The 26330-nt window shown below is 37.1% G+C and overlaps 1 protein-coding gene across 1 annotated transcript in view; it reads right to left on the reverse strand.

Moving 5' to 3' along the window:
- Positions 1-24287, reverse strand: part of DOPEY1 (dopey family member 1) — a gene marked incomplete at its 5' end in the record, with an annotated part of 29177 nt that extends 4890 nt beyond the window's left edge. Inside the window, 21 exons of the mRNA XM_010290717.1 lie at positions 1462-1626; positions 2584-2639; positions 3960-4096; positions 5276-5428; positions 6082-6143; positions 7461-7610; positions 7775-7884; positions 8439-8518; positions 8765-8909; positions 9227-9293; positions 9993-10097; positions 10600-10655; positions 11161-11295; positions 11645-11770; positions 13669-13851; positions 14828-14939; positions 15045-17052; positions 17745-18004; positions 19235-19335; positions 23192-23344; positions 24013-24287. Of these exons, the coding sequence (XP_010289019.1) occupies positions 1462-1626; positions 2584-2639; positions 3960-4096; positions 5276-5428; positions 6082-6143; positions 7461-7610; positions 7775-7884; positions 8439-8518; positions 8765-8909; positions 9227-9293; positions 9993-10097; positions 10600-10655; positions 11161-11295; positions 11645-11770; positions 13669-13851; positions 14828-14939; positions 15045-17052; positions 17745-18004; positions 19235-19335; positions 23192-23344; positions 24013-24287 (4639 nt within the window). The remainder of the gene's footprint in view (positions 1-1461; positions 1627-2583; positions 2640-3959; positions 4097-5275; positions 5429-6081; positions 6144-7460; positions 7611-7774; positions 7885-8438; positions 8519-8764; positions 8910-9226; positions 9294-9992; positions 10098-10599; positions 10656-11160; positions 11296-11644; positions 11771-13668; positions 13852-14827; positions 14940-15044; positions 17053-17744; positions 18005-19234; positions 19336-23191; positions 23345-24012) is intronic.
- Positions 24288-26330: the final 2043 nt, after the last annotated feature.

A 26330-nucleotide genomic window follows, 5' to 3' on the forward strand; every position in this document is an offset into this window, starting at 1 on the left:
AAACACGTAACTGGATGAGGAAATCAATAGTTAAGTATCAAAGAAAGGGGAGGGGGAGGGAACCAAAATGAACACCCACAAAACACATCAGTCTTTGACAAGAAAGGAGAGGCACATGCTGAAAAGCAGGAGATAACATGGCCGAGAATGTAGCACTGTCTTTTTCCTGTAGAGTTTCTTGAAGTATTTAAGGATGCCAAGAGCAAGATAAGGCAGAGAAGCTAAAAACAATAGTATTCACATCTTCATTGTGTGCAAGAGAATTGAAAGCGATTCTGGATTATAAAATACATAATTTTGCTGCACGTTTGCAATGCTTACTATAACACACACAGTGTTCTCAATATACCATGTAGATAATGGAAACTTCTATTTTACTTATTCGTAGGCCAACGAGGCTGAATGGACCACTCCTGCCCCCCCACTTGCTGCACTGCAATATACTTGCATTATAAACTACAAAGGAAATCAGAGTTTCTGTCCTTAAAACTTCAATCCAAGTCTCCATGAGAGCGCCATAAAAGACACTGTGATTTAGCACGACTACTGGCTTTCCAGAAATGCACAGTAATGACCTAAATAAAACTAGGTTGGCTAATAATGGGGATTGGGACAGCTTGGAGAACCAAACAAGAATTATGAGCCAAATCCCCAGTAAATAAAATAAATCAAGGACGTTTCAAGATTACTTTAAATTTAGAAATAGTACAGGGCACAAACTGAGACAGCGTATGCAAGTCCTTCCACCCGCTAGCCCACGAGTGTCTTTTAAATAACAGGATAATTAGAGGTTAAAGGCCTACAGGGCCAGGGCAGCAGCTCTCACATAGGCACTGCTGTGCAGTGTAAACGAAGAGATGAGATACTTTCTTTTGTCCTTGGTGGCCTCTCATTTCTAGGGTCTTCAGCAAATGCCAGTTGTTTTGTATTCATTTTTTCCCAACAGAACAAGACTGCAGAGGCACCAATGAAGCAGTTTGCACACATGAACACTACTGACCAAGAAAAACCCAGGGGGTCCCCTTCACAAACACGTTTGCTGCAACATCTTCCAGGCAGATCATGCAGGAGTAATTTAAGTGTCATGCTGAGACAACATACAGTCATCTGATTCATACATTAGTTACTGAGGCGTGTGGGTGTATTTTGAGTTCTTAGACATTAATGCAACTAAACACTTCATTTTTAAAATACTTGAATAAATCACTATTACTGATTAGCTCACAAGTGTGGAGAATTTCTTGCCCCAGGCTAAATCAAACTGGCTTGAAATCATTTGGTGTGTAGCATCATTTGCTCTGGGGGCCACTCTGACACAGGGAGGGAGTGAACTGTGGGCTGCCCTGGATGAGGGCCAGAAAAGGAAAGGACATAGGAAAACAAAGATTTTTATATACTAGAATTTTACCAAGAGGCATGGACAAACATTCAGAAACTTAAATGACAGCGTCTTCTACTCACATCTGAAACTGAGGCAGGTTTTCAGATGGTAAAGCTAGGGCCAAGTCCAGAAACTTGCAAGCAGACAAGTACAGGTTCAACCATCGCTGGCTATTGTAGGACGTGGAGAAACCATTGCCACCCGTGTACGTTGTCTCCAGACCAGCAACAGATGGGCCAGAAGTTCTAAAATGAATTATAGCAGTAGGCAAGTCATAACAGCCTTCTGCCATTATGGGAACAACATCTTTCTTACTTGCTTTTACAAACACACAACTCTTATTTCCCAACTTAACGCTGAATCAGTAAATCAAACCAGAACATTGCAAGTCTGTGCTATGGGTGGAGTTTTGTATATTTATATATATACACACATAATATATATAAATAAAAATAAGATAAAATGGTAATATATAATAAACATGTTACACTGTATCTCATTCTCATCAGATATCCAAGTTAAGAGAAGATTATAAATTGCCAATCATGTCGATATTAGTTTATGTTGGGGAAAAATTCTTCAAAAGAACAAAGAGAATCCAAAAAAAAAGTGAGGAACAGGCCTTGGGCAAATAACTCCTCCTGTTGTTTTGAGAAATCTTCCTCTACTGCTAGCATTGACTGAAATTGGATCATACTGTGTAGAAGGTAGACGGGATAGAAATGGACAGCGAAACAAGAAAAATCATCTACCTCATCTTTATGTCTTTCTAACACTAGAAGAAACCACATTTTTATTTAGACAGAAAAAAAAAGTGCATCAGTTTTACTCTAAATAACTGCATGACACAGAAAAGCTACAGAGTCATGCCATGTATGTTTTAACTGCAGAAGCAATGTCACTTTAGCCAGGAAGACACTGTAAGAACTAACATACTGTATTGCATAATTTACCTTAGTGATTTATGAGCAATCTGATGGTAGGATTTTTTGTTTTGTTTTGTCCTGAACAGTATGTCCCTGGTACTGCAGTCAGACTGAACTACCATTTACTTGTCCTTCTCATTTGAGCTTGACAATTCTTTCTAAGACAAATTATTCTAAAGAATGAAAGACAAATTATTCTAAAGAATGACTCAACTGCCCATCAGCATGCCAGGAGACTGTTATCAAGTTAAACAAGTGGGAAGTTCATAAGTTTACCTGGAAATGTCTTCATCAGCAGTGAGCTCCTGTTCCATCAATAAAAACACTTGTACCTGAAGATCAAATGCTACATTTTAATACCATTTTTTTTATGGACTGTGACTCAGGAAAATGCTGTAGGGAGGCCTGAAAAATAAGTCTTAAAGGAACTGTTTGGAGCTTTATTTTCATTCCTGGATGAGGAAGTAAACCCCTGAACTGGCATCCTAAAGCTCTTTCATCCCTTATATATAATTTAAGTAGCGCAAGGGCCATAAGAAACTGGCTCTTTTATGGCCAGGAAAGCTCTCAGAGGCTAATCCCCTCCACTACTTAAGAGAGCAAAACCTAAAGGAAATGAGAATAAAGAAGCACATAACAGAGTAGTCCAGCTCAGGTGTGAAATCCCAGAAGTAACAGTCCTGTCCACTGAAAGTTGTTCCAGGACTGTGGTAACTTGTGTAAAGGCCAAGGGCAGCACAGCACCACGCTGAGTAGAAAGGGTTTCCTAATATTTATGCTATTGAGAGGCTCAAAACTAAATGCATCTATTGCTGAAACAATGCACTTGATCGTTATAATGCTTTATATAACTTTCTTCCTTCTATTAGACCTACTAGATCTGTGGTAAACTAAGGGCTAGGTTAGGCACCTACAGAAACCAAAAAAAAAAAAAAAAAAAAAAAAGAGAGAGACCAGAAACTTAATTTATTCTTTCTCCTTAGCTAACAGGCTGAATGGACCACAGGATGCAACCACTGCTCTCCTCTGTTCCACTGCCAAAGCTGAAACCCAAAAGAGTGCATCAAACAGCCAGCACTGGAGATTCCACAAGGTAGCAGCTCTGAAAACAGATGCTTATCCTGTCTTGTTACATAGAGTAAAACAAGAGAAGGAAGAAAGCTGAGTCAAGCCTTGTATAAATCTAGTTACAGAATCTCAGCCACAATGTGATCTGAATGACCATCAACTGCCAATACAACATGGATTCTGACTCCTTTACATGGCTTCTCATCCTCATTGCTGGAGGAAGAAGGCTGAGTGACAAGTAGAAACAGGGAACACTGAGCAGAGGACTAGTGGGAATGGTGGAGAGGGTACACATACGTAGGCAGAAATTGAAGCAGGAATCAGTAGAGAACAACGAGAGCAAATGCAGATTTAATTCAGGAGACATCTGAACAGCTTAAATAGCGTAAGCCAACAGATATTCTATTTGGTTGCAAAAAATAGACATCAGGACTATGAAAATAAGTCAGCGTTCAATTTGTGTCCATTGTACATTTACATGCACAATACCTAGAAGAAGTTTTCTTAAAAATGTTGAGGAGGAATGAAGTTGTGTCTCAAATTTGCACTAGACTTCCAAATCATGTATGCCAACTGCAACTCACCAGTTCAGTGATCATGGTTGGCCAAAGCGACGTAAGGTGCTGCGGAGACATTCTTAAAAGCAAAACTCTGAAAAACAGGAACACTTGGGAATGAAGGGTGGGCACCTGTGGCAAACGGAGGCTTTCTACCAGCCTTTCTGAAACAAAAAGCCAAAAAGGTTTCCTCAGTTCAGCATAGTTCCAAGTAGCATTTTCTCCTTCTCTCATTTACTCTCAATTTTTACTTTTTTTTTTTAAAGTATCTGCCACATTACTGTTTCAGTACTTTGCTACAGTTTTATCCACTTAAATAACCACTTTCAACAAGCAACGAACAAAAGCGCAGTTGCATATTCTGATTAAAGTTCTCCACAGAAATGCAATAGCGCATCTGGGACTTCTGCTCATCTTATGCAGAGTTTCACCCCTTACAGAAAGGGGAGTTAACAGTTTCCAAACAATACAACGGCCTGAAAACCTAGGATATATATTATTAATAAAAAGCATCATCATCATCATGGTACATAGAATATCACTAACATACAATATGCTCTTATTTAACCACAACCACCTCTAAGCAGTCAACATATACAGAGGCAGATACAGAACGAAATTTTTCAGTCAAACCAACACATGCACTTTACAGTTCAGACCAGTAAAACCCCCTGATATCTTGAACATTAGTAAACACAGCCACTGACTTGACTGGCAAAACAACCCTTCAAAGAATAAATCCTGGAACAAATTCAACAAGCAAGATGATGCAACTGACTTTCCATATGGAGGAAGAGACCAAAGTGTCTACTTTGGTAGCACTAAAAGACAATATATCTAGAAGCTGCTGCTGTAACTTTCTGCATCATCTTAGAATAAAACCAAGCAGCTCCTATTCTCAATCACTTAAAGTAAAAGGTCACTGAAGAGATATTCTTCAGTGATAAATAGGATAGATAGACAAAACAGCAGAAAAAAAAGCTAGACAAGTCAAGAATTGAGAACTTCAAGGTCAGCCTTTCTATTTATCCCTAGTTGATAGGTGTTTGTACCTTGGATGTTCCTGTCAAAAAGCAGGTTGCAGGTTCCCAAGGACATTGATCAAGGTATAAAATGACAGATCAGTGAAATCTGGATAAAAGTCAACTGGTCTGTATAGTTTGTAATTATTTAAGACTGAAAACATTCTAACCAAAAACTGTAGAAACTGCATCCAGCTGCGGAAACGGTACCGCACACCAATATTCCAGGGGACAAATTTACCTGTTGTTACCCTATCATACAAATATTCCTCAGTTAACATCAGAGTCCAGAAGTCCACTAAATGATATATTTTTACTGACCTTGTATGTCTGGAAGGTATTTCTGGTATTGGTCTATCTCACTACTAAAAATGGCAAAAGCCAGTCTCTTCAGGAGCATAGCACGCTGTTCCAGCTCTGCATCTCGATTAGCAAACAGATTGAGTGAACTGCTCTGAGCCACTGCCACTCGTGCTGAAAGAGAAAATGCATAGTGCAGAGACAAACCTCAAAATTTCCCTTCTGTTTCACTTTAAGGCACAAACAACTCTTACTTGCATTGCATTAATGTAGTTCAAAAGAAGATGTTAAGAATGTGCATGTCCTGCAATTTGTATTTTTGACCACAGTGATTTAAAATACGTGTTGAAAGAAAACTTGTAAATATACAAAATACTGTCTGGGTTTGGGGGCTTTTTGAAGGGAGCCATTTTTTTAAAAACACAATTTACAGGTATAGGTGCACAGAAGTTTGCAATGTGCAGAATCAGTTTTTCCTTAAGCAGAGTTAGTGTCAGATCTTAAAAAACCCCACAATCAACCAAACCAAAAAAACACACCAGAAAACACGCCTACATGCTCTGCTTAATCAACTTTGCCATATAGGCAAAATTCACTGTGTGCCAGCATGGTCTCAAATTCTCTCACTTCATGTTATCTTATTATCTTTCACTTCATGATATCTCACAATATCTATCAAGTAGTTGAAGAACACATGAAAAACATTGAATAAATCAGACTGGTATAAATGTTGAACAATGAATACATTTTTTTTCCAAGATATTTGTTTTCCTTTTTTTTAATGTTTCCTTTGGAGAAAAGTCACTACTACATCAGTAAACACTTACTCATCAAATCTCTGAATGTGGTTTTGTCATGTGTCATCAAATTATCCATAATAGCTCTCCAACTAAAAGAGAAGATTTTCCACAAATCAGAAAAGCAAGAAAAAAAGCAGAAATTTACAGGAATACTTACAGAGCTTTTTCTGCTCTTTTAATTTAGGCTAAGGCTTCCAATCCAAGCTCTGTACTACATAGATACCATTTACTTGGTGCCATTTGATCTGAATCTATATTTCTCAATCCCCTTTCTCAGAGAAAATAAGGTATGCCATCCAGAGAGACCTTGACAGGCTAGACAGGTGGGCCCATGTGAATCTCATGAAGTTCAACAGAGCCAAGTGCAAGGTCCTGCATCTGGGTCTGGGCAATCCCAAACTGAATACAGGCTGGGCAGTAAGTGGACTGAGAGCAGCCTAGCAGAGGTACCTGGGGGTACTGGTGGATGAAAAGCTGGAGTCGGCCATGTGCGCTTGCACCCCAGAAGGCCAACCGTCTCCTGGGCTGCATCCAAAGCAGCGTGGCCAGCAGGCCGACAGTGGTGGTTCTCCCCTTCTACTCCACTCTCATGAGACCCCACCTGGGGTACTGACTGCATCCAGCTCTGGGGCCCCAAGCATAAGACAGACATGTCCTGTCAAAGTGGGTCCAGAGGAAGGCCACAAAGATGATCAGGGGGCTGGAGCACCTCTCTTATGAGGACAGGCTGAGAGAGTTGGGATTGTTAACCAGCCTTAGTGATTCTGTGTTCAGCCTGGAGAAGAGCAGGCTCCAGGGAGACCTTACTGCAGCCTTCCAGTACTTCAAGGGGGCCTACTGCAAAGATTGGAAGGGATTCTTTGTCAGGGAGTGCAGTGATAGGATGAGGACTAATGGTTTTAAACTGAAAGAAGGTAGATTTAGATTAGATATTAGGAAAAAATTCTTTACTGTAAGGGTGGTAAGACACTGGAACGGGTTGCCCAGAGAAGGTGTGGATGCCTGCTCCCTAAAAATGTTCAAGGCTGAGTTGGATCAGGCTTTGTGCAACGTGGCCTAGTGGAAGGTGTCTGCCCATGGCAGGAGAGTTGGAACTGGCTGATGTTTAAGGTCCCATCCAACTCAAGCCATTCTATGATTCTATAAAAAGTTAACCACTTTTTCCTCATAGAAAAAATAAATATTAAAAAAATAAAATCTTGAAATTGAAAAAATAGACTTGTGCATATATATCTTAGGTAAGAGTCACATTTCACATGTGAACACAGAAACACAGAACAACCCTCTTTATTTCTCTCAAGAGATCTCTTGGGAAATTTTGGTCAACGTTATACATACTATTGTGTTAACAGTATACATAAAATTTGTAACAGCCATCATTATAAGTGGGAAAAAGAAAGTCTTACTGGTTAACACATGAAGCATCCATCTGGAAGAAATTGGAATCCATGAAGAGGTCAAATGCTTCCTTTTTCCATGCTCTCCTTGTATACTGATACCCACTAAGACTGCTTAACAACTGGACACAGGCTCGATAGCTGGATGCATTGTGAGCACTAAACAAGAGAAAGAAAGTCAACAGGAAACAATTTTGCATTGTTGCTTTATAGAAGTTTGATAGACATCTAATCCTTATCAAGCCTGTTTCAACTGAAGTGTCACCCACTAAATTTCAACTGGCTGTAGAGATCTACATCAATTCAATAAATTGTGAAGATACCTGTGATTACGGAGGTAGGGAACAACATAGTGCATAATATTTACAAGCAAAGGAATAACCCTCTCTTTTTCATCACTGTAGAAAACCATATCCAAGAGATGAGCCAAGACCTATAAAAGGAGAGAAGATATGTTATCATGCATTCTTTAATTGCTTTTCACCTACTATTCAGCATTCTTTTGCATAATTCCTTTACTGAATGTTCAAGTTTATGATAGAAGTGATCAAATTTCAGGTACTATACAGAATCCAGGGTATAAAGACCCCATAATTTTTAAAACAAACTAAGGCAAAAACACAGAAGCATAAGCTTCTAGACAAAGCATTCTACAGAATAAGCTACAAACAAACAAAAAATTCAAAGACTGATTGCGATTATCAGCAGTAAATAACACACACCACTAACAACACACAAAGTTTGCCACCAAAAAGGTCTCCTATACTACACATCTCAAAGGCCATGCTTTACACCTCATCTGTCTCACTGAATCTTTATAACTGGGTTAGTAACAAAGTTTTATATATTGCTACATGACAGGACCCAGATTCCACTCACATCAGTGTTCCTCATCAAATTTCTTTGCCCAAGCTTCTAGTCCAAAGCTTTTCACTATATAAAAGTTTATTATAAGACAGTATTTATTACATCTGAGGAGACATTTACCTCAGAAAGTAAGGTCAATGCATGGACACTATAAACAGATGGAGTTATGTTTGACGTTTCCATTGCTGGAGACAACATATCTAAATGAAGATAATAATAAAAAAAATGTTCAATGTTAGTTTTCTTAAGCCTTTATTTATCTTACAAGCATATTTTAATAGCATGTATTTTCAAGATGTACAGACTTTGCCAGAAATACCGTGTAAGATACTAACATCTGAGCAACACTGAAGCATTTTTAATGCACTGAAATAAAGCTACCCTCTTTGATCATTTTGGCCTGAAAATGAATGTTTTGTTTAAAATAAAGATGAAAATTAAACTACCTTCAACATCTGTTTCTAAGTTGTTTCCATCAACCATAATCTTGGGGGAAGGCTTAACCTCTAAGTTTCGTCTTAGCCAAGTAGTCTGTTCCAAGGAAGAACCAGCAATTGCCCCAATGGCATCCACTATCTTGTGAGTTACATCCTGGTAGGAAAAAAAACCCCAAGCATTTTAAGAACTTTGTGCAGAAAGGTTGTATTTGTTGTCCTGACATGTTTTTCTGGAAAATCTATATAAATAATTAAGTATAGAACTGCCTTCAAATCAATTCTGTTCTATATTATCAGTGATTAATAATGCCACAGAAAATGAGATCTTTTTCAACAGATTATAAATAGTACGAAGTAGAAGATACTAGAGATTCATTTCAGACTAAACTGATACATCAGATAATTCTAGTATATTCAAGCATTTATTGTTCAACATCTTCAGAAGAGACATATATGCAACAAATTTCTTACCTGCAGATCTCTTTGATCTTTCTTATTCTCCAAGCTTGGGTTTTTCATAATGAACTCATTAAGAACACTGAAAAAACACAGAAGTGGAAATTTATTTTCTTCTCACAATACATTATTCAGTAACTTTAAGAGCTAGGATAATTCTGAAGAAATTTACGTGCACAACGCTTATTTACTAAACCTTCAGTCATTGCTACTTAACAATATTCTAGAAAACATCCTTTCAACTTTAAGTTAATTTTGCTCATATCATAGTAGTTTATCAAGAACATTTTTTACTAGACTATACAGAAAAGTATCTTTAGAGACAGTTTACTAGGGAACATAAGATCCAGAAATTTAGGAAAATGGTCCTTGAAGCTTTATACAGAAAATCATATTCAACATTTTATTGCTAACATTCCACAAACAGCTTTCATGCTGGGAATGAATCCTTTCTAGTGGGCCGCAAAGCTACACATAACTATAATGGCTATTTCTGAGGTATTTTGTAAGAAAAATCAGGAACTTAAACCTACTGTATAAAGAGTCTGAATCACTCAAATAATCAGTCAGGTAAGATCGTGGCTTATATCATAATATAAAATTTAGTATATGTAACCATTTCTCAGTGAAGAAACTAATTTGATAAAATCCACAGAACTCAGACAATAGCTCTATCACTCAAAACTACGTGATAGAGATTTGAAGACACTAACACTTCAGTATGATTTCACACACTTACGTTTGAGCTTATTGGGAAATTGCAAATATCAAGAGCACTTACCCAAGTATGAGGAATTGTCCTGGAGCTGGAAGGCCAACCTGGATGGAATCTTTTAACAGAAGCAGCAGTGCTGCCCAGCTATCTACTAAGCTGGTCACTGGAATCCTAAGAGAGAGCAAGCAGCAGTGGCAATGAAAACAGTATCATCTTCCTCAGGTATTCCCCATTTTCTTTCTGCCTCACAATTCTCCTGTCAGATATTGTAAATCAACATTCATACATATTCTTTGGTTTTTCATTTAATATTAGGTGGATACATCAAGTTATTAAGGAAAGGAGAAAGGCAGAACAATGTACTCAAGACATGCTTTTCAGTCCAAGGTTGGAGTGGTACCAATGAGTTACAGCATGATTAAGATCAGCTTTCCTTGGGCAGGTGGCAGATTTCCTGCAGGATTTTTAGGTGGGGGAAGAAAGGTGATGCAGAACTAGGGAACTCACAAAATAAATCCCTTTTTTATGATAACTACAGTTCAAAACCATTCTTTCTTCACAATTTATATTACACAGGCTATTTCTCAATCTAGGGATTATAAGAATATGTAAAATATTCAAATTGTCCATCTGCTTCTTGATGACAGAAATAAAATTTAACTTCTTGTCTTACCTTTGAGTGTAGGCATAGAAAAACTGCAACATGCAGACTTCCAGTGAAAGATGTTTCTAGAAAAAGATACAAAACCTGTGTCATCAGGAAGAAGAAAGTGACTTTTTTTTTTTCTCTCTCCTCATCTGCCAGGACAAAACTGACAATGTTATAATGTTACTGCAGTGTCTGAAGATATAGTTTAATTCATTAAGAGGATATTAGAAATGTCCATTTAGGCATCTCTCTATATTCTTCTCTTTTTTTTTTTTTATTGTCTCTTTTCCCCACTTCCCTTTCCCAGATGAAAAAAATCAACCCGATCCCCTCATGTAAGCAGCCTGTCCTCACAAAACACGATCTTGTACAGAGGCAGTAAACAGGATTGTGGAGTTGTTCAGTAAATGGTAATGACTTGAGGTATGACTTCCTCTAAAAGTTCATCCATCTATTAGATGCTGTGAAAATTTTCACACTGTACTGAGCAGCGGCATAATTTGTGAATGAAGTATCCATATCAGTGTTCTAAGCTTCAGTAAGAGGATATCAAATAAATCAATAGCATCCCTACAGTTTTCATACCTTATCCTTTGCTATGGCTGGAGGCTGCTTCAAAACTTCTTTCACTGTTTGTATAACAGTCTCCGTTCTCATAACACTGATAGAGCGAACTAGCTCGACCAGCAGAAGTTGTTCTTCACCCGCTGTAGGAATAACCTAAAAGAATTAAATGTACATCACAGATTATCATCACAGACAATGCCAATGCCAAAATTAAAGGAGCTGGCCTCCTGAGATTGAAATGTTAGTAACTAACAGTTCTTCTAGAGTCTTGGAATCACTTATTCTTTTCCTAAAGAATTCAGGAAGATTATCCCATTCTAAAATAAATTGGTAGCTCCCTGACAGTACAGTTGCTAATAAGAAATATAACATAAACATCCTCCATATTTCATAATATGGTTGGTTTTTTTTCCACTGGAATGGCTGAATTTTCTCCTTACTGCTTCTAAATCACTTAAAGCTATTACCACTATTTGAAGTGATCACCGTAGTATAAACATACCTTTGTCCTAGAAGTATTTTTATTTTGCCTCCTTTCATTCCACACAAATGCAATAGCAGCCATGAAGTGAACGCCATGATTCATTGAAATTGGACCCAAAAGTTCGAGAATCTGCTGCCTCAAATTCTGAAATGTGGAAGCAGAACACATACACCTTTAAATAAGCACCTCAGCACTATGTTCAAAACAGCTAGCTATAAAGCTATGCTTGGATGGTAACTGTCAGTATTATAAAAATGGAAGGATGTACTCAGACGGTTCATAAAGCTCTGTTCTACATCTGGTACTCTTCAATCATTTTATTCATGACTGAGACAAGGGAAGATAAAATACACTTGTTAAATTTGCGAATGGTAATGAAGTGGGCAGCAACTGATAGAAAAGTACAGAACTAAAACTGATCTGACAAACTCAAAAAAGCATCCTGAAAAAAGGAAAGCTGCAATAAAGGCTTGATCTTTGCATGCAAAGGTAGGGATGAACAAATTTAGTTATTCAGGATGAGAAACTATTTAGATAGCGGTGCTAGAGAAAAAAAGTCTTGGGATCATAGTGGATCACACATTTACCATGATGACTTTGCAAGGAAGGGGAAAAGAGCATTCCTAAATAGTAACACCTCATGAAAGGCATTAAATACCGCCCATGAAAGAAGATATCACATACTATGCCCACTTTTGGACACCTTACTTCCAGAAATGTACCACAAACTGACAGAACTCAAACTATAAAATGAAAGATTAGTGCTATGGAACATGACCTACAAGAAGGGGCAGAAATGTGTTCGTATATAGTCAGGAGAAAAACAAATAAGTGGAAATATAACAGCTACCAAATGTGTACAAAGTAATTAGGAAGAAGGAAGGAAGATGATGTTCATGTCTGCCACAAATAGTGATGGACTTACTTTGTAGCAAGTGAGACAAAGATTAAGAAGTAGTGGTGGTAGGGAAATCCTAAAAGAAACGAACACGCTACTCTGGGAGACTGATATATTCCCTGTTGAAACTCTTAATGATGTGTTTTTTAAGCATGTCAGAAGTTATTGAGGCATGCTTAGGTCAGGAAATGTATTGCCTGAGCTGTCTTCTTGACCTGTTTCCTATGACAGGAAGGTTTCAGACAAAAATGCACTTTCTACCTGTTTTCTGAAAGCCATTTTCACTTTGGTCAGAGATATTTCAGTAGGAATTATCTAAGCTTGCTCTGCTATATACAATCCCAGAGCTTGACCACACTCTTTATGTACTTGCCAAGAGTGTGGTTGCTAAAGCAACCTAGTTGTACTGAAACTTAAAAAGCCTTAGACAATTCTGTAGAGTTCTACCATTTTGTGTGTTTTTAACCACATCCACCAAACTCCAAGCCAGCTACAAAAGTAATGAGGTGAAAAAGTAAAAGAACCTATCCTGACACTACACCGAACAAGCTGAATTCAAACTGGACTTTTTCATATACAGGACATGTTGAATGCTCTTTTGAATACTACGGATTTGGCCAAATTAAGGAAAAGCTGAGATGTACAGAAGAGTTTATATTTAACCAGAGTAAAAAAGCTTATCCTTTTTTCACAGAAGTAGCATAATATTATAGGTCATCAACAAGTATGGACCCCCTTCCTTTCAGTGAGTAGGAAACCCTATGGGCAGCACAGATATGATCATGGATGCTGTGTAAAACATGAAGTCTTAGAGAAGGCACCATCAGAAACAGTATCTGATAGTATTCAAATTGACTGAGGAAATCTTATTTTAAAACATTTAAAATTTAAATGACAATTTCCTATTTAATAATGTGAAGTATAAGAAGTTTGAACTGCTTCCCATAAGAGGGCTAGGCAGCATTCTCAGCACAGTCTTATTTGACCCCTTCTCAGCTTCTCTTCTTTACTACTACTAGCTCACTATCTGCTATGACATTTCCCCATGCACAGTGACAATTTACATTTAAGGGAATGAAATTGGACTTAGTTTGTCAAAGGTATTAATGAACAAATTAAATGATATTATCCCCGATATTCTGACCTTTGTTGACCCAAGATTAATAGTGGTAATGGATGCAGCAGCAGCAGCAGCAGTTTTCTCTGAAGAATCTGCAAGGTGAAGGATGCTCCACAGCAAAGTCACAGAAGACATGATCATATGCAAGATAGACAGGATCCCATTGCGTGCTTCAATCAAGTGTTTCTGATCTACATTAACTAAAAGCTAGTGGATTTGAAGAGTAGAGAGGAGAAAATGCATTAGATATCTACATAAATAGTGTAAGTAAAATAGTGTAAATTGAGACTTAATGGACATGGAAGCTTTCAACCTTAACTCTTTTTCAGAATAGTTTTTTGATAATTCTTATAGTTTGTACAGGTTTTAAGTCTATTAAAAATAATAGTTAAAGAATCTTTTGACTCAGATGTTCAAAGTACATTCAGTATTGTACAAGTGAGGCCTCATGTCTACAACAATCCATTTTGTACCATCGGCCTATATCTTTGCAAAACAATTATTTCAGAATTCTAAGTGTATCTAATACTCTAGGCAAAAATTTACTTGCACAGAGAATAAACACCTTTCAGTTACTTTTAAAAGAACGGAAGACAAAGGCATATAAGAACAAAAAAACAGCAAAACCAAGATTGCAGAGAGAGCAGGACAAAACTTTTCTTGCAGAATCTAGGCCAAATTCTTAACAGAGACTACGCTCAGAACATCAGATCTAACAATATTGTGTGACTAAAAAGACAAATTGTGAATATACAGAAGGAGCAGAAAAAGAATGTTTTGATATATTCCAAGATTGCACAGTCCAGCCATCAGTCTGGGAAGTAGACATCAGCCTGGTAAGTTCCACAAAACAAAGCCAGCTCTAAACAGTGGCATTTTAAAGGTCTGAAAGTTAAGGAAATCCTACTTTAGTTACTTCAGGGTAACAAAAAAACCCCACAAGCCCCCCAAAAAAACCCAAAACAAACAAAAAAAATCTAAGACTATTCTGTAAAAGTATAATTAGTAGAAAATTGTTTTCCTGTTTGAGATGTGTATATTATCAATAAAAACCCCATACTTATAACTAAAACAGTATATTTGGTATTTTTCCCACTCAGATCTTCATATCTGCTAACATAACTGCAATCCTTAATTTGACATGTGCTGCATAGGAATCTCTCAGACACTCAGATAAGTTTACCTGATGATACTGCGCAGATGGATCCAGGAGGCAGTAATGAATTATTGTTGTGATCCCTTCTAATAAAGTAAGTACCATATCTGGGGGAGTGACTGATGCCATCCAGAGAGGCCTAAAATAAGAGATTCATTTTTTAAAAATGGGTTAATCTGGTTGTAAAGTAATTCACACACATCAAATCTGCTTAAAAAGATTATACACCTCTACATACACATACCTATTATCAGATAATCCTGTTTCATATTTGTACTGCTGAATTAAATTATCCAAGTTCCTGCAGAGCTGAAGAGTCACTGAAACAACCACCCTTTGAAGAACTTTCCCCATGTAAGGCAACGTAGAAGTGATAAGGCCAATCCACTGGGGATGCATTTTACAGGCACAGTGCTGGTGTAAAGCTCGTATCACTGCGCAGAGAAACATGCCTTGGCAGGTTATTGGCTGGGAATGTAAATACTGAAGAGAAGTCATCGGCTGCTGGGGACCGATGTGCTCCAAGTCTGTTATGACAAAGTCAAAGCCTGTTTCATTTTCCTCAGGCACAGTCATTACTCTGTGTTCCAGCACAATCAGCCGTTGAAGTACTTTTAAAAGCTGGGACTGCAGAGTACTACCACTGTCAAATTCATCTTCAGAAAAATTTATAAGGCTGTCTTCAGAGAAACCTTCTTCTACAGCCACTATGTTTTTTCCAGCCATCTTTTCACTGTGCCATTTCTGTGCACTGAAGATAGAAGATAACAGACAATGCAGGATCACCTTCTGAACCTTGCACTTGGACAACATATCTGAAATAAAACTAGGAAAGCCTTTTGCAGAGCTTTCTATCACTTTCGCCAACTCAGCAAAGAGAAGTGTCAGAATTTCTATACTCATCATTTGCATATTACGGTTTCCTATTAGATCTTGTGAGGTTACTTTAACATGAGTTGGATAGTGGCTCCGCATATAGTATAAACACAAGGAGATAAGAATCTCTATGTACATAGAGCTCCGAAAGTTATGGTTGGAATCAACTGGGATGTGACTATAGAAATCCTTGCCCATAACAGATATTCGATGCCTGGCTAAAAGATTCTGGAGCAACGAAAGCTGAGGAGTGTATGCATTGTTGACACTGGTAGTGGAGATAGCACTTACAAAAGCTGAAGGATTTGTTTTCAGAATTGCTTTAATTGCAGAAAAAGCATACAATGTCCTCGAAGAGTCATACAGCTGGAGATAAAGCAGCACATGTTGATACAATGGATGAATATTAAAGTTGGGAGATTTTCGCATTCCTGGGGACCCCACATCACTTTCTATTTCTGAAATTTCTCCTTCTCCACAACTGTACCAGTTTTCTAAATCAAGACCATCACTAAAGAAGACATTTGTTTGTTTAAGCTTTTCTGTTTGTGCTTTCTTCTTCTCTTCATCTTTCTTTTTGGCTATTTTCACTTTAGGTTTTGCACCTGGTTGCTTACCAGCCTCTTTAACAATTGTTTCTTTTTCTGACACTTTTTCTGGTACCTTTCCTTTAAAGCTGAACTGAATACTACTGTGGCTTCGTTTTCTGGACTTTAACTCAGTGGAAGCAAGAGTGAGATCAGAGAGGGATTGCTGGCTTTCTGCAATACAGGGTGAAGAGTTATTTCTTGAAATTTCATCTCTTAAGCTCTCAAGTCCAGTCTCAGTTGAGGCTGACAGCAGCTGGGAGCTGTCATTACTAAGCAAACTACTCTGACTACTTTGAATATTTTGATCTTCATTTTTTGTTACCTCTACAGAGTTATCCAAAGGACTGAATTTACATGAAGTATCTTCAGAGTGTAGACTATGTTTAACTGGTTCAGACTCTTCTCCAAGACCGCTTACAACTTTGCATATAAGATCTGTAACCACTTGTTGCACAATTTCATCAGGTGAGTCTTCTCGCAGAGTCTGAGAGCTATCTTGACCACTCAGGCTTTCTGTTTCCACTTCATAACTGATGTTGTCTCCAGTAGATGACTGAGAACAACCAGAGTCAGAACTCTGCAGTATTTCAACTTGATGGTCAGGAAGGTCAAAATCAGACACAACCATTGGTATGGTCTCACTGCTGGTACTTAACAAGGAAAGTCTGTCACTCAGAGGGTTGACAGTCAAGCTGAAGTTCTCCATTTCATCCATAGCAAGCTGTTTTTCATTGCCTTCTTTAGGTATAATAAGTTGTCCTTGGCTTACAGGCACATGGGAAAATGCTTGAAGAAAAACACAGATAATTTTATATGCATAATACTTTATTCTTCAGAATAAGAATTTAGAATTTAAATTTAGTATTTAAACTACTGTCAAGACTTCCAATTATAAAGACATGGTAAATAGTGTCTTTCCAATTCACAGCAGAAAAAAAATAACATTAATATGCAAACGACACACATTCACCTAACCAAAGCAGATTACTTTAGGAGTAGACCTTAGCAAAACAACATGATTCTCCCATGAACCCTTATGCAGTCTTAACTGCTTGTGTTTTCATAAGAAAGAATTATCAGTATGTCACTAGAATTACACAATACATGCAAACACCTTCAAACCTTATTAGTATGTTTTCAGCCAGCCCTACACCAGTAGTCCCAGTTCATAAAAGCATTTCATTTCTTGGTTAAGCTTCAAGCCATATTCTTAACTTCTACTGAAGTTCAGCAAAACAGAAGAAAATGTTCTGCATTAAAATACTTGCATATCATCTTAATTTGAGGACAATAAAACTTCAACGACAATTGGGACACCCAAACTTGAATTATATGCACATATGCACAGATGTACATATAAGTAGTAGCTATTCCAGCACTTTGTTTTGCAAGTTACCCTCAAAAATTTCTATGTTTTTAACGTCGCATGCAAATAACAAAGAAATAAGGAACTTCCTACAGACTGCTTGTGTACATACCATCAGCACAGCTAAACTTCTGCATAAAGTGCTTTTCATTTTCTTCTTCAGGATGATAGGGAGATTTAGTCCAGCAACATTCAGCCTGTACACGCTGAACAGAAACTCGCTGAGTTTTTGGATGGAGAAGCAGTAGGAGCAAAGGTTCAAGAACCCTTGCAATATCATGTCTTTGAAGCACTTGATTTAGCCAGGCTTGTCCCACTGACCACGTACAACCATCCAAGCTATTAAGGCTGTCCAGCATGATAAACAAGGATCTAGAATAGAAAGAAGAATGAACCTAGCACAAATTCTACACTACTCACAGAATAATCCTATTTTAATCTGATATGTGATGAATTTCAACATGTAAGTACATACTCCAGTGTCTTCTCCATATAGAACAGTATTTTCTTTGGAATCCAAACTTTGCAACCTGAAGTTTTATATTTTAGTCTAGCCTAACGAAGAAATGGCCAGGAAAAGCTAGTAATAAAGTCATATACACTGTCCATTGTATAGTCAGTTCAGTTATTTGTACAACTACTAGTATAACAAGCTTTGGTTGCCTACTAAGTGCTAGTGCAGTACAAAAAGAGAAAACGTTAAAAGCCAACTCACACAGATGCATGGAAAAGAGAAAACTTGTTCAAAGATCTTTTTTTCACGAATGGAGAGGAGAAATATACTTGACAATTCAGCACTTCCTACTGTCATTATTTTCTTCTTTTAATAGTTTTAGCCTTTAGAATCCTTTCCAGACTTGGGAAAAAACAATATATATATTGGATTTTGAATTTTACCAACTGTTTTACATCCTCCAGTAGTACATGTTCATAAGCTCTTAGCTCTAGGTACAGAATTTATCACCATTTCTGCAATGAGTGACAGTATCAAGCCAAAGAAATAAAAACCTTTTTACTCTGCTTCCTACAGCTAAGTATACATCAGGAAATTTAAAGAAGCACTTTTCCACAACATTTGTGCTAGCTGAGGAAGACAAGACTAGTTCAGAGTCTGGATCATTCATTTTTTTTTTTCTAAGAATGTAGTCTGATGCCAGCATGTAAAACAGAAATCCTCTGCTGCTTGCCATAAATGACATCTTACACAAAACACACAGCTAAACAAAAGATCTTTCCTATCTTAGTGCTTACTTGCAGTTTTGTTCTTCAGTTTTCTTAGGTTTATTGTTACTTTCCATTTTCATATAACTCACTTGTATGTTGACTTCTCTATCCTGCCTTTGTTTTTACCAAATGATAGCAAGAACTCAGATACTATGTTCAATATGCACAAATATTTTAACCACAGTGATAGCCAATGAATCATGTGACCATTCCTGTCCTACTCTTTACAGCTACCGCAAAAATTTTTCATCCTCCTTCCCTGCTCTCACAGTTACACTGTACTTCTCGCATTTCTAAACACTCTATGCTGCCAGGATAACGTTATTAAAGATTTTGAAGCAAAATTATTTCAACCAAATCATGCTTGCAATCACCAACCTGTCAAAGGTACGGCCAAAGGAAGAAGACTTGTTAATATGGAGGTCACGGGTAAGATGCCATAGCACTGCAAACTTTGCATGAGCTTCCATTCTTACTTTCTGTGGACCAAATTATAAGTTAGATCTATCAGAATACAACAGCCTCTGATAAGAACTAGGAACTAGCTTAAAAGATATAATGAAATTACTAAAATTAGTTTTGACTATGTGTTCAAATTCTATTTTCTAATATCAAAAACAGTAATAGGCAACAGTAGGTCTCTGTGAAGAATTTAGTAGCATGAAAGGATTCTCCCCCATCTTGACCTTGGCTGCCTTAGTTTCAAAGTTTTGCTTGAAAAAGTTTTAAATATTTAATGTGACAGCTTGAATAATAGTTATTTTAGTCTCACAAGTCGCACAGCTCTGTTTTCAGTAAGTTTATCTATATCTATCAAGGCACTAGAAGAGATCATGAAGAGGGAGCAGGAAGAAACATGCAAGCTTTTCAATATGGAAATTCAAGCATGCAGAGGCAGAGAGAAGAGTCAGAGAAAGAACAGACATTTTTAGAGATAGTATCTGGAATGATGGGATTAGACACAGTAGCCATGGAAATAAAGAATGAAAATAAGTTGGCTAGAAAGAGAGATAAGAATTTTCTGGCTAGATATGATGTAGATAGAGTTCATCACTAGCATGCCAAATTTAGCTCTGGAACCTGGTTTTTATTTGGTTATTGTTGGTTATAATTTTATAGAGTTTTATTTGGACAAATCGGACATGCTTAGTGCCCAAAGGACTTCTAATGACTAGTAATAATATGCAGAATATTTAATGGAGAAAATGGTATTAAAGTAACAACTTTTATGCCTTTATTTCTTTACTGTGGCTGACCAAAGCAAAGAGTTATTCCAGCAAGGCTGTAAACAATAGTAAATGCCATGCTATGATACCAATACATGGGTATATGTATTAAAAACAGCTTTACCCAGGAGACGTGGAAGCTACTAAGCAGTTGTAGGAGTGAATAAACAAAGCACAGCAATCAGCATGGTTATACTGAATAAAACAACAAAATTACTTTCAAACACAATCAGGGCTTAAACCAAATTACTATATAAGCAGAGACAAGAGGATGAAGATTTTCACTTGTTTGTTCTTAAAATATATGCTTATAGGGAATGAATAGTAAGTGTATTTACCTCTAACCAAAGTGAGGCCAAACTAAAAACTGTTAATACCACTGTGACAACCTGGCAAACTTCCAGACTTAATTTACAACATACAGCTTAAGAAGCTTTGCAACAGCTAATACAACCAATACCTGCCAGAATAATGAACATTTCACAACCAGAAACAAAATCAAGAGAAACAGCCAGCAGCATTCTAGAAAGTAAAGCAAGCATCACATGCATTTAGAAAAAAATATGGTTCACACAGGGAAGAAAAACCAACACTGCTGCAAAATATATACAGTTACACAAAACAATTCACTAACATCTGCTGAATAAAGAGTGAAAATACCAATTTTCAAACACATACAGATGACTCCATGTAAGCCCTTGCAATCCATGCTGGGAAGATATAAGAAATTACTGTTTTCACAGTAAGGTTGTCAGAAATGAGCGAGTGCCACATCCACAGTCACAGCAGTTCACAGACCTGCCTAATAAGTGAAACTATAAATCATTGGGAGTTTTATCAATATGCCAAGCTGTGAACTGCAGCAATTGACAGACTGGCTCACATTCACATTTGTTGACCTGGTTACTCTCTGGTAGAAAGGCAAAAAGGTAACTGCTTCTGAAGTGACACAAGCATGAGTTGCCAGAGTGCATAAGCAAGTAATTTCCTATTATTCATTCTGTTGGGGCTGTGAACAGTTCATATATCTAAAATTTAAAGCACTACAAAAGGCCTCAACTCAAATGTCAAACTGACAGCCTCTATGTGAAACAAATTTCTAGGGGAGAAAAAAAGTGAAAAAGAAAAAGGGTGGGGGGTGGGGAGAGTACCTGTCATGACAAGTAGAACTCCTACTAACAATAGTAAAAGCTAAGCATGTGCTTTATAGATTGGGAAGCAGAGCATGACTTTTGATAAGAGATAAATTCTCCTACATAAGTCTGTTGCTGAATGCTGAATGCCCCCTTTGTCTAGCATGAAACCACAGACACTCATCACAGACCTAAAAGAAACACAATTTGCTAACAATGTGAACATCTGCCAGCTTCAAAATATTTTCAAAATATTACTTTACTTGCATTAGCTAAACTGATAGCTAAACTGACAGCCAAGATCAATTCTAAAAAAAACAGCCAGCAGTGAAGTAAAAGATCTTTGAGCACCAATAAAGAATGGGAGAAATCCACCAAGCTGGGTCATGAGCAAGCATTATAACCTGTGGTAACAAAACAGAAGACAGGACAAGTGACAAAGTAATAACAAGAAACCAAAACAGTGTTATCAGAGGCAAAGAAGCAGCACTCTGATCAATCAAGAGGTTCTGCTCAAATTATAGTCCATGGCTTTTGATGTCAGACAGAGATGGAAAGCAAAGACCTTCAAGAAAAAGAGTGGCCTCAGTACCATACTGCAAAGAAATGCATAGACAACTCACAACCCAGCTGTGAGAGTAGAGTCAGAGCAGAGTAAGCAAGCACATTTTCCACAGACACAGATACACAGAAAACTGGCAATTACGGTTAGAGCAGTTTATTAGTTGCCCTCGAGAATAGGCAAACATGGAAGAAACAGCCAGAATTCAAATCTTTCAAGGATAATTAACTAAGGAAGAGAGGGGCTGCATAAGATTGGAGAAAAATTGTACAGAAGCCTCTTCTTCGGAAGTATCTAGTTATTGCAATTCCTCTGCTTCCCAAGAGGGGAAAAGAATCTCACAGAAACACTTTAGCTGGAAATAATTAACTGAGACAAGTGTCAAAAGATGGAGCTCAGAAATACATAGCACAGCTCTTGGGACCTGGAAATAAAATAAAATCTTATTTATTACATGCCACTCTTTTGTCTTATATATACTTTAACTCTTACAAAAAGAGCCAGAATCAGATAATACATAAAAATGGTCAGAAAGACCAAAAAAACCCAACCCAATTCACTGCTGCTTAGAAGAAAAATGGAATTAAGGCTGAAGCAGCAAATTAGTAATATCAAATGCAGCAGATTCATTAGGATGTGTCTCTCAGAAAGGGAAAGGAATTGAAAACAGATCTCAAACTGCAAAAAGGTGGTGACACAAAGAGAAAGGCAGTAAGGACACCTCAGCTGAGAGAAAGAGAAAATAGAAAGCAAAAGCATAGAAAGATAAAAGGGACCACACATGACTGTCTTAAGAAAGCAGCAGTCCAACCCCACTATGAAGAAGACATGTTGATGACCATAACCTGGCTGTTGCTTCTTCAAGTTCTGTGAAGGAAAGGAAGCAGAAAGTCTAGATGCTATATTAAGACAAATTATTAGACAAGATGCAAGAATTAGATTAAATAGGAGGGAGCACACCAGAGGACTGAACTACAGGTGGTTAGGGCACAGCAAAAGAAAGTGTGCTTAAATTTGATGGAGCTGTACAGGGAAAGAAGAGTCTTTAGGACAACTGGAATGGAACCTAGAAAATCTATATTCAATTACTACCATTACAAACACTTTTCATAGGTTTGTGAAACGTCAAGACATCATGAAAACAGGGCTCAACTACTACAGACATAAGGTTAAACATTTCTTGTGAATGGGAATATAGGAAAGAGGGTGTCAGTGTCAGAGGGTGGATAAATCTACGTTCTGCATGCAAGTAAAAGGTAAGAATATTTTTAATGTTTGAAACAATCACTGTAAGGCAACATTTTTTCAATATTGAAGTTATTTATGCCCCCCTCTGAGGCACCAAGTCCTTTTTCTAAATATTTCTATAGATAGATACTTAACTCATCTTTTAGTAAACGTATGAACAACTTGCCTTGTCTCTGTGAGTCAGCTGCTGACTAATAACATCTTCACAAATGCTAGAAGATGGAACAAGGTTGTGCAGCTGGTAGAAGAGCTCCACACTCTTCTGATGATGCTGAGGAGTTCCATCACCCAACTGGTCCCAAAGAGTTAAAGCTATATGCTTTGTACATGAAAATAAAAGTTGCAAGAGACACAAGTGAATGAGTATCATGCCTCGTTTTGCTCTAGATTATGCTGAGCTGTATGCAATGACGGGTGACATTACATCTGATGACACCATATGACCAACAGGCAAACTGTAAAAAACTGTTCCTTTTTGTTCATATGAACATAAGCAATTATTTGAAACACTGCAATAACATACTACATTAAAAATTCCTGTTAGGAGTCAGAGCTCACAGGTATCTCCAGAAATAAATTTTCACTGAAATATAATTAATATACCCTGCTGCTGATTATCTTTTGTAAATTAGTTCTTACATAAATTACACAAATGCAGAGATTGTGGTTTACCAGAGTCCTACATGAGGCACATTATGTTTTATACCTTTGTTAATTAATTATGTTATTCAATCAGGTTTTATTTATATTTTAAAATAATTCATTTGAACAAGTTCTTTCACCCAAGCACTCAGTAAAACAATCACAGCGGGAAAACTTATGATGTATTTTCATTTCGAGTCTAACATGGGTTACAAGTGTTACCAAAATACCCAGCAAGAATATTTGGTTTACCATACCAGGGATGGTAAAGTGGTCAAGACTGTCAGTGTTCACCAGCCAGGAAAAGAAGCCTAAAGAAAACAGCAGTGAGATACTGCACTGTACCTTGAAGAAATCTGTCTTTTCAGCCATATATCTCAGATTGCCTTGAGTAAGAGGAGGTCTGATGACCACAGCCACTCTTCCCTGGTTAGGGCTAAGAGGCTGAGCAGTTTCCACACTGTTCAGGTTTTCTCCAGTGACGAGAGCAACGGATTGAGTCAATCCAACCAAGTCCATCACAAGGGAAATAGTAACACCCTGAACACTGAAATCACTTGCTTGTTTGCAAGCATTCATTAAAGTCTGTAGCCACAGTGGAGGCTGCACTTGTTCACAGTCTGAAAAGAAAAAAAAAAAAGAAAAAAAAAAATCACAGATGATACATTCATTTAAGAATTCTAAATACTATGAATTTTTCCTTTTATATCCCATAACCACATGCACAATTGTCCTTTATCTTTCATATTTCAAGCTGGCTGTTGTATGGGTTTAGGAAACTGTATGCGGGAGAAAGGTACTCCTTGACGTATCACTATCTTTAAAATAATCTAATTAAGAATGCAATACTCTATCATTTAAAACATTTAGTAACCAAAAATAAATAGAAAAATTTGAACAAGTAGGAGATAGATAAATTTTATGGAAATGCATCCACCTGATTTCATGTTTTAGACAAAACTGGACTTTTAGTAGTTTGCACATCCTCTCATTCACTTTCCTCCTTCAGGAAATTCTTGACCAGGAATCAAGTTTTAACACTGTAGTCTGGAATAATTCTGTAGTATTTTTATATATATAATAATAATAATATATCTTAGAAATATGCTGGATTATACAGATATTATAATATACATACATACAGAATTACTTACATATATTATTTACATATATAGACTAAGTTTAAGCTGACAAAAAATATTGATATTTTCCTGACAACACATTAAAAGTATCTGTGAAAATTGATGTTTTGGGTGGCAGAAACTTGATCCTATTAGATCATACTCTGCCTTCACTGCAGGCAGTTGTTTTCCCCTTCTTCCTGTCCCCTCATGTAATACCATGCACTGGCCTGATAACACAAGTGTCTCTGAAGTTCGCAGTCAACTCTTCAAGTGACTAATGCACCCTTTTATTTTAGAGGTACCAAAGTAATTTCTTTTTAAATTTCAAAAGGATTCTATTGATCATGTTCCTAAAATAGACAAGTGCTTCTAGAATCAGACACAAGTGAAGAAGTGTTATTTAATAGGCACAAATACAGCATCTATTTAGAATTAAGAGAAGGACAATTCTAATTTATATACACAACAGTTAATTTTGCAATGTAAATTGGAGCCTAAATATACCTAACAATTCCACATGATGTTCTAGAGTTTACAGATATAAACATTATTCTGAGCTTGACTCAGCTCCCTTTTTGATTTCTTCAATTAAAAATAGCACGCGTTTATCTGAGTAGTTAAGCATACAGCAAAATTTAAGCACAATTATGTTCTATCAATATCAGATTAATTTGGCTCCTTCAAATAAACAGACTGATGACTCTCACTGTTGATTAAAGGCAATTGGGTCACATCACTAATACAATCCCTCAAAAAAATGTTCCAAGTTTAGGAACCTTTAAAAAAAAAAAAAGCCTCTTCTGCAGTAGAAAAACATATCAATAGATGAAGAAAAGGCTGGTGTGAGAATTACGGTAACTACCTTCTCTCATTCACCATTCTCTGTTCCACTGACATTCTGTTATGGGAAGCAGGATTCCTGGGATAGCTAGGCAGCCCCATTCCTGTCCGCCCTGTCTTTCTGTACCACAGATGTTTACATCTGAAACTAAATCCTTCCCATTGATTTCAACCACCTACAATTTATGCTTATTCCTCAAAGTCACACTGCAAATGCAACATCACAAATGGGAAGGTTCAGATGATGAACGAGCAAGGCAAGTCCGAGACAGTGAAAAGGATTCCTAGAATCACTGCTTTCATACTAGGCACATGTTACTCAAGCTCTACAGGCTTTCAGCTTTAGAGTTTACAAGGCAGTGACAATCAAATGTGCTATATCCACAGAAAAGTGATAAGCAAACAGATGATTTTAAAAATATATGTAGCCTTCTCCCACAACACTCATTTATAGGCTGCTAGTGTTTGGAAATAAATAACTAAATACATAATCATATTTTTCAGGATCATGTTATAGAAGCACAAATATCCTTTACTAATTATACTTAGAGTACAAGGATCTCGTTAGGTCAAGCAGGGACAAAATTAGAAAGGCAAAAGCCCAGCTAGAGCTCAATCTGGCCACAGTCATAAAGGATAATAAAAAATGCTTCTGCAAATATATCAACAAAAAAAAAGAAAGGCAAGGAGAATCTCCAT

Source organism: Phaethon lepturus, unplaced genomic scaffold (genome assembly GCF_000687285.1).
Source record: "Phaethon lepturus isolate BGI_N335 unplaced genomic scaffold, ASM68728v1 scaffold5477, whole genome shotgun sequence".
NCBI lineage: Eukaryota > Metazoa > Chordata > Aves > Phaethontiformes > Phaethontidae > Phaethon > Phaethon lepturus.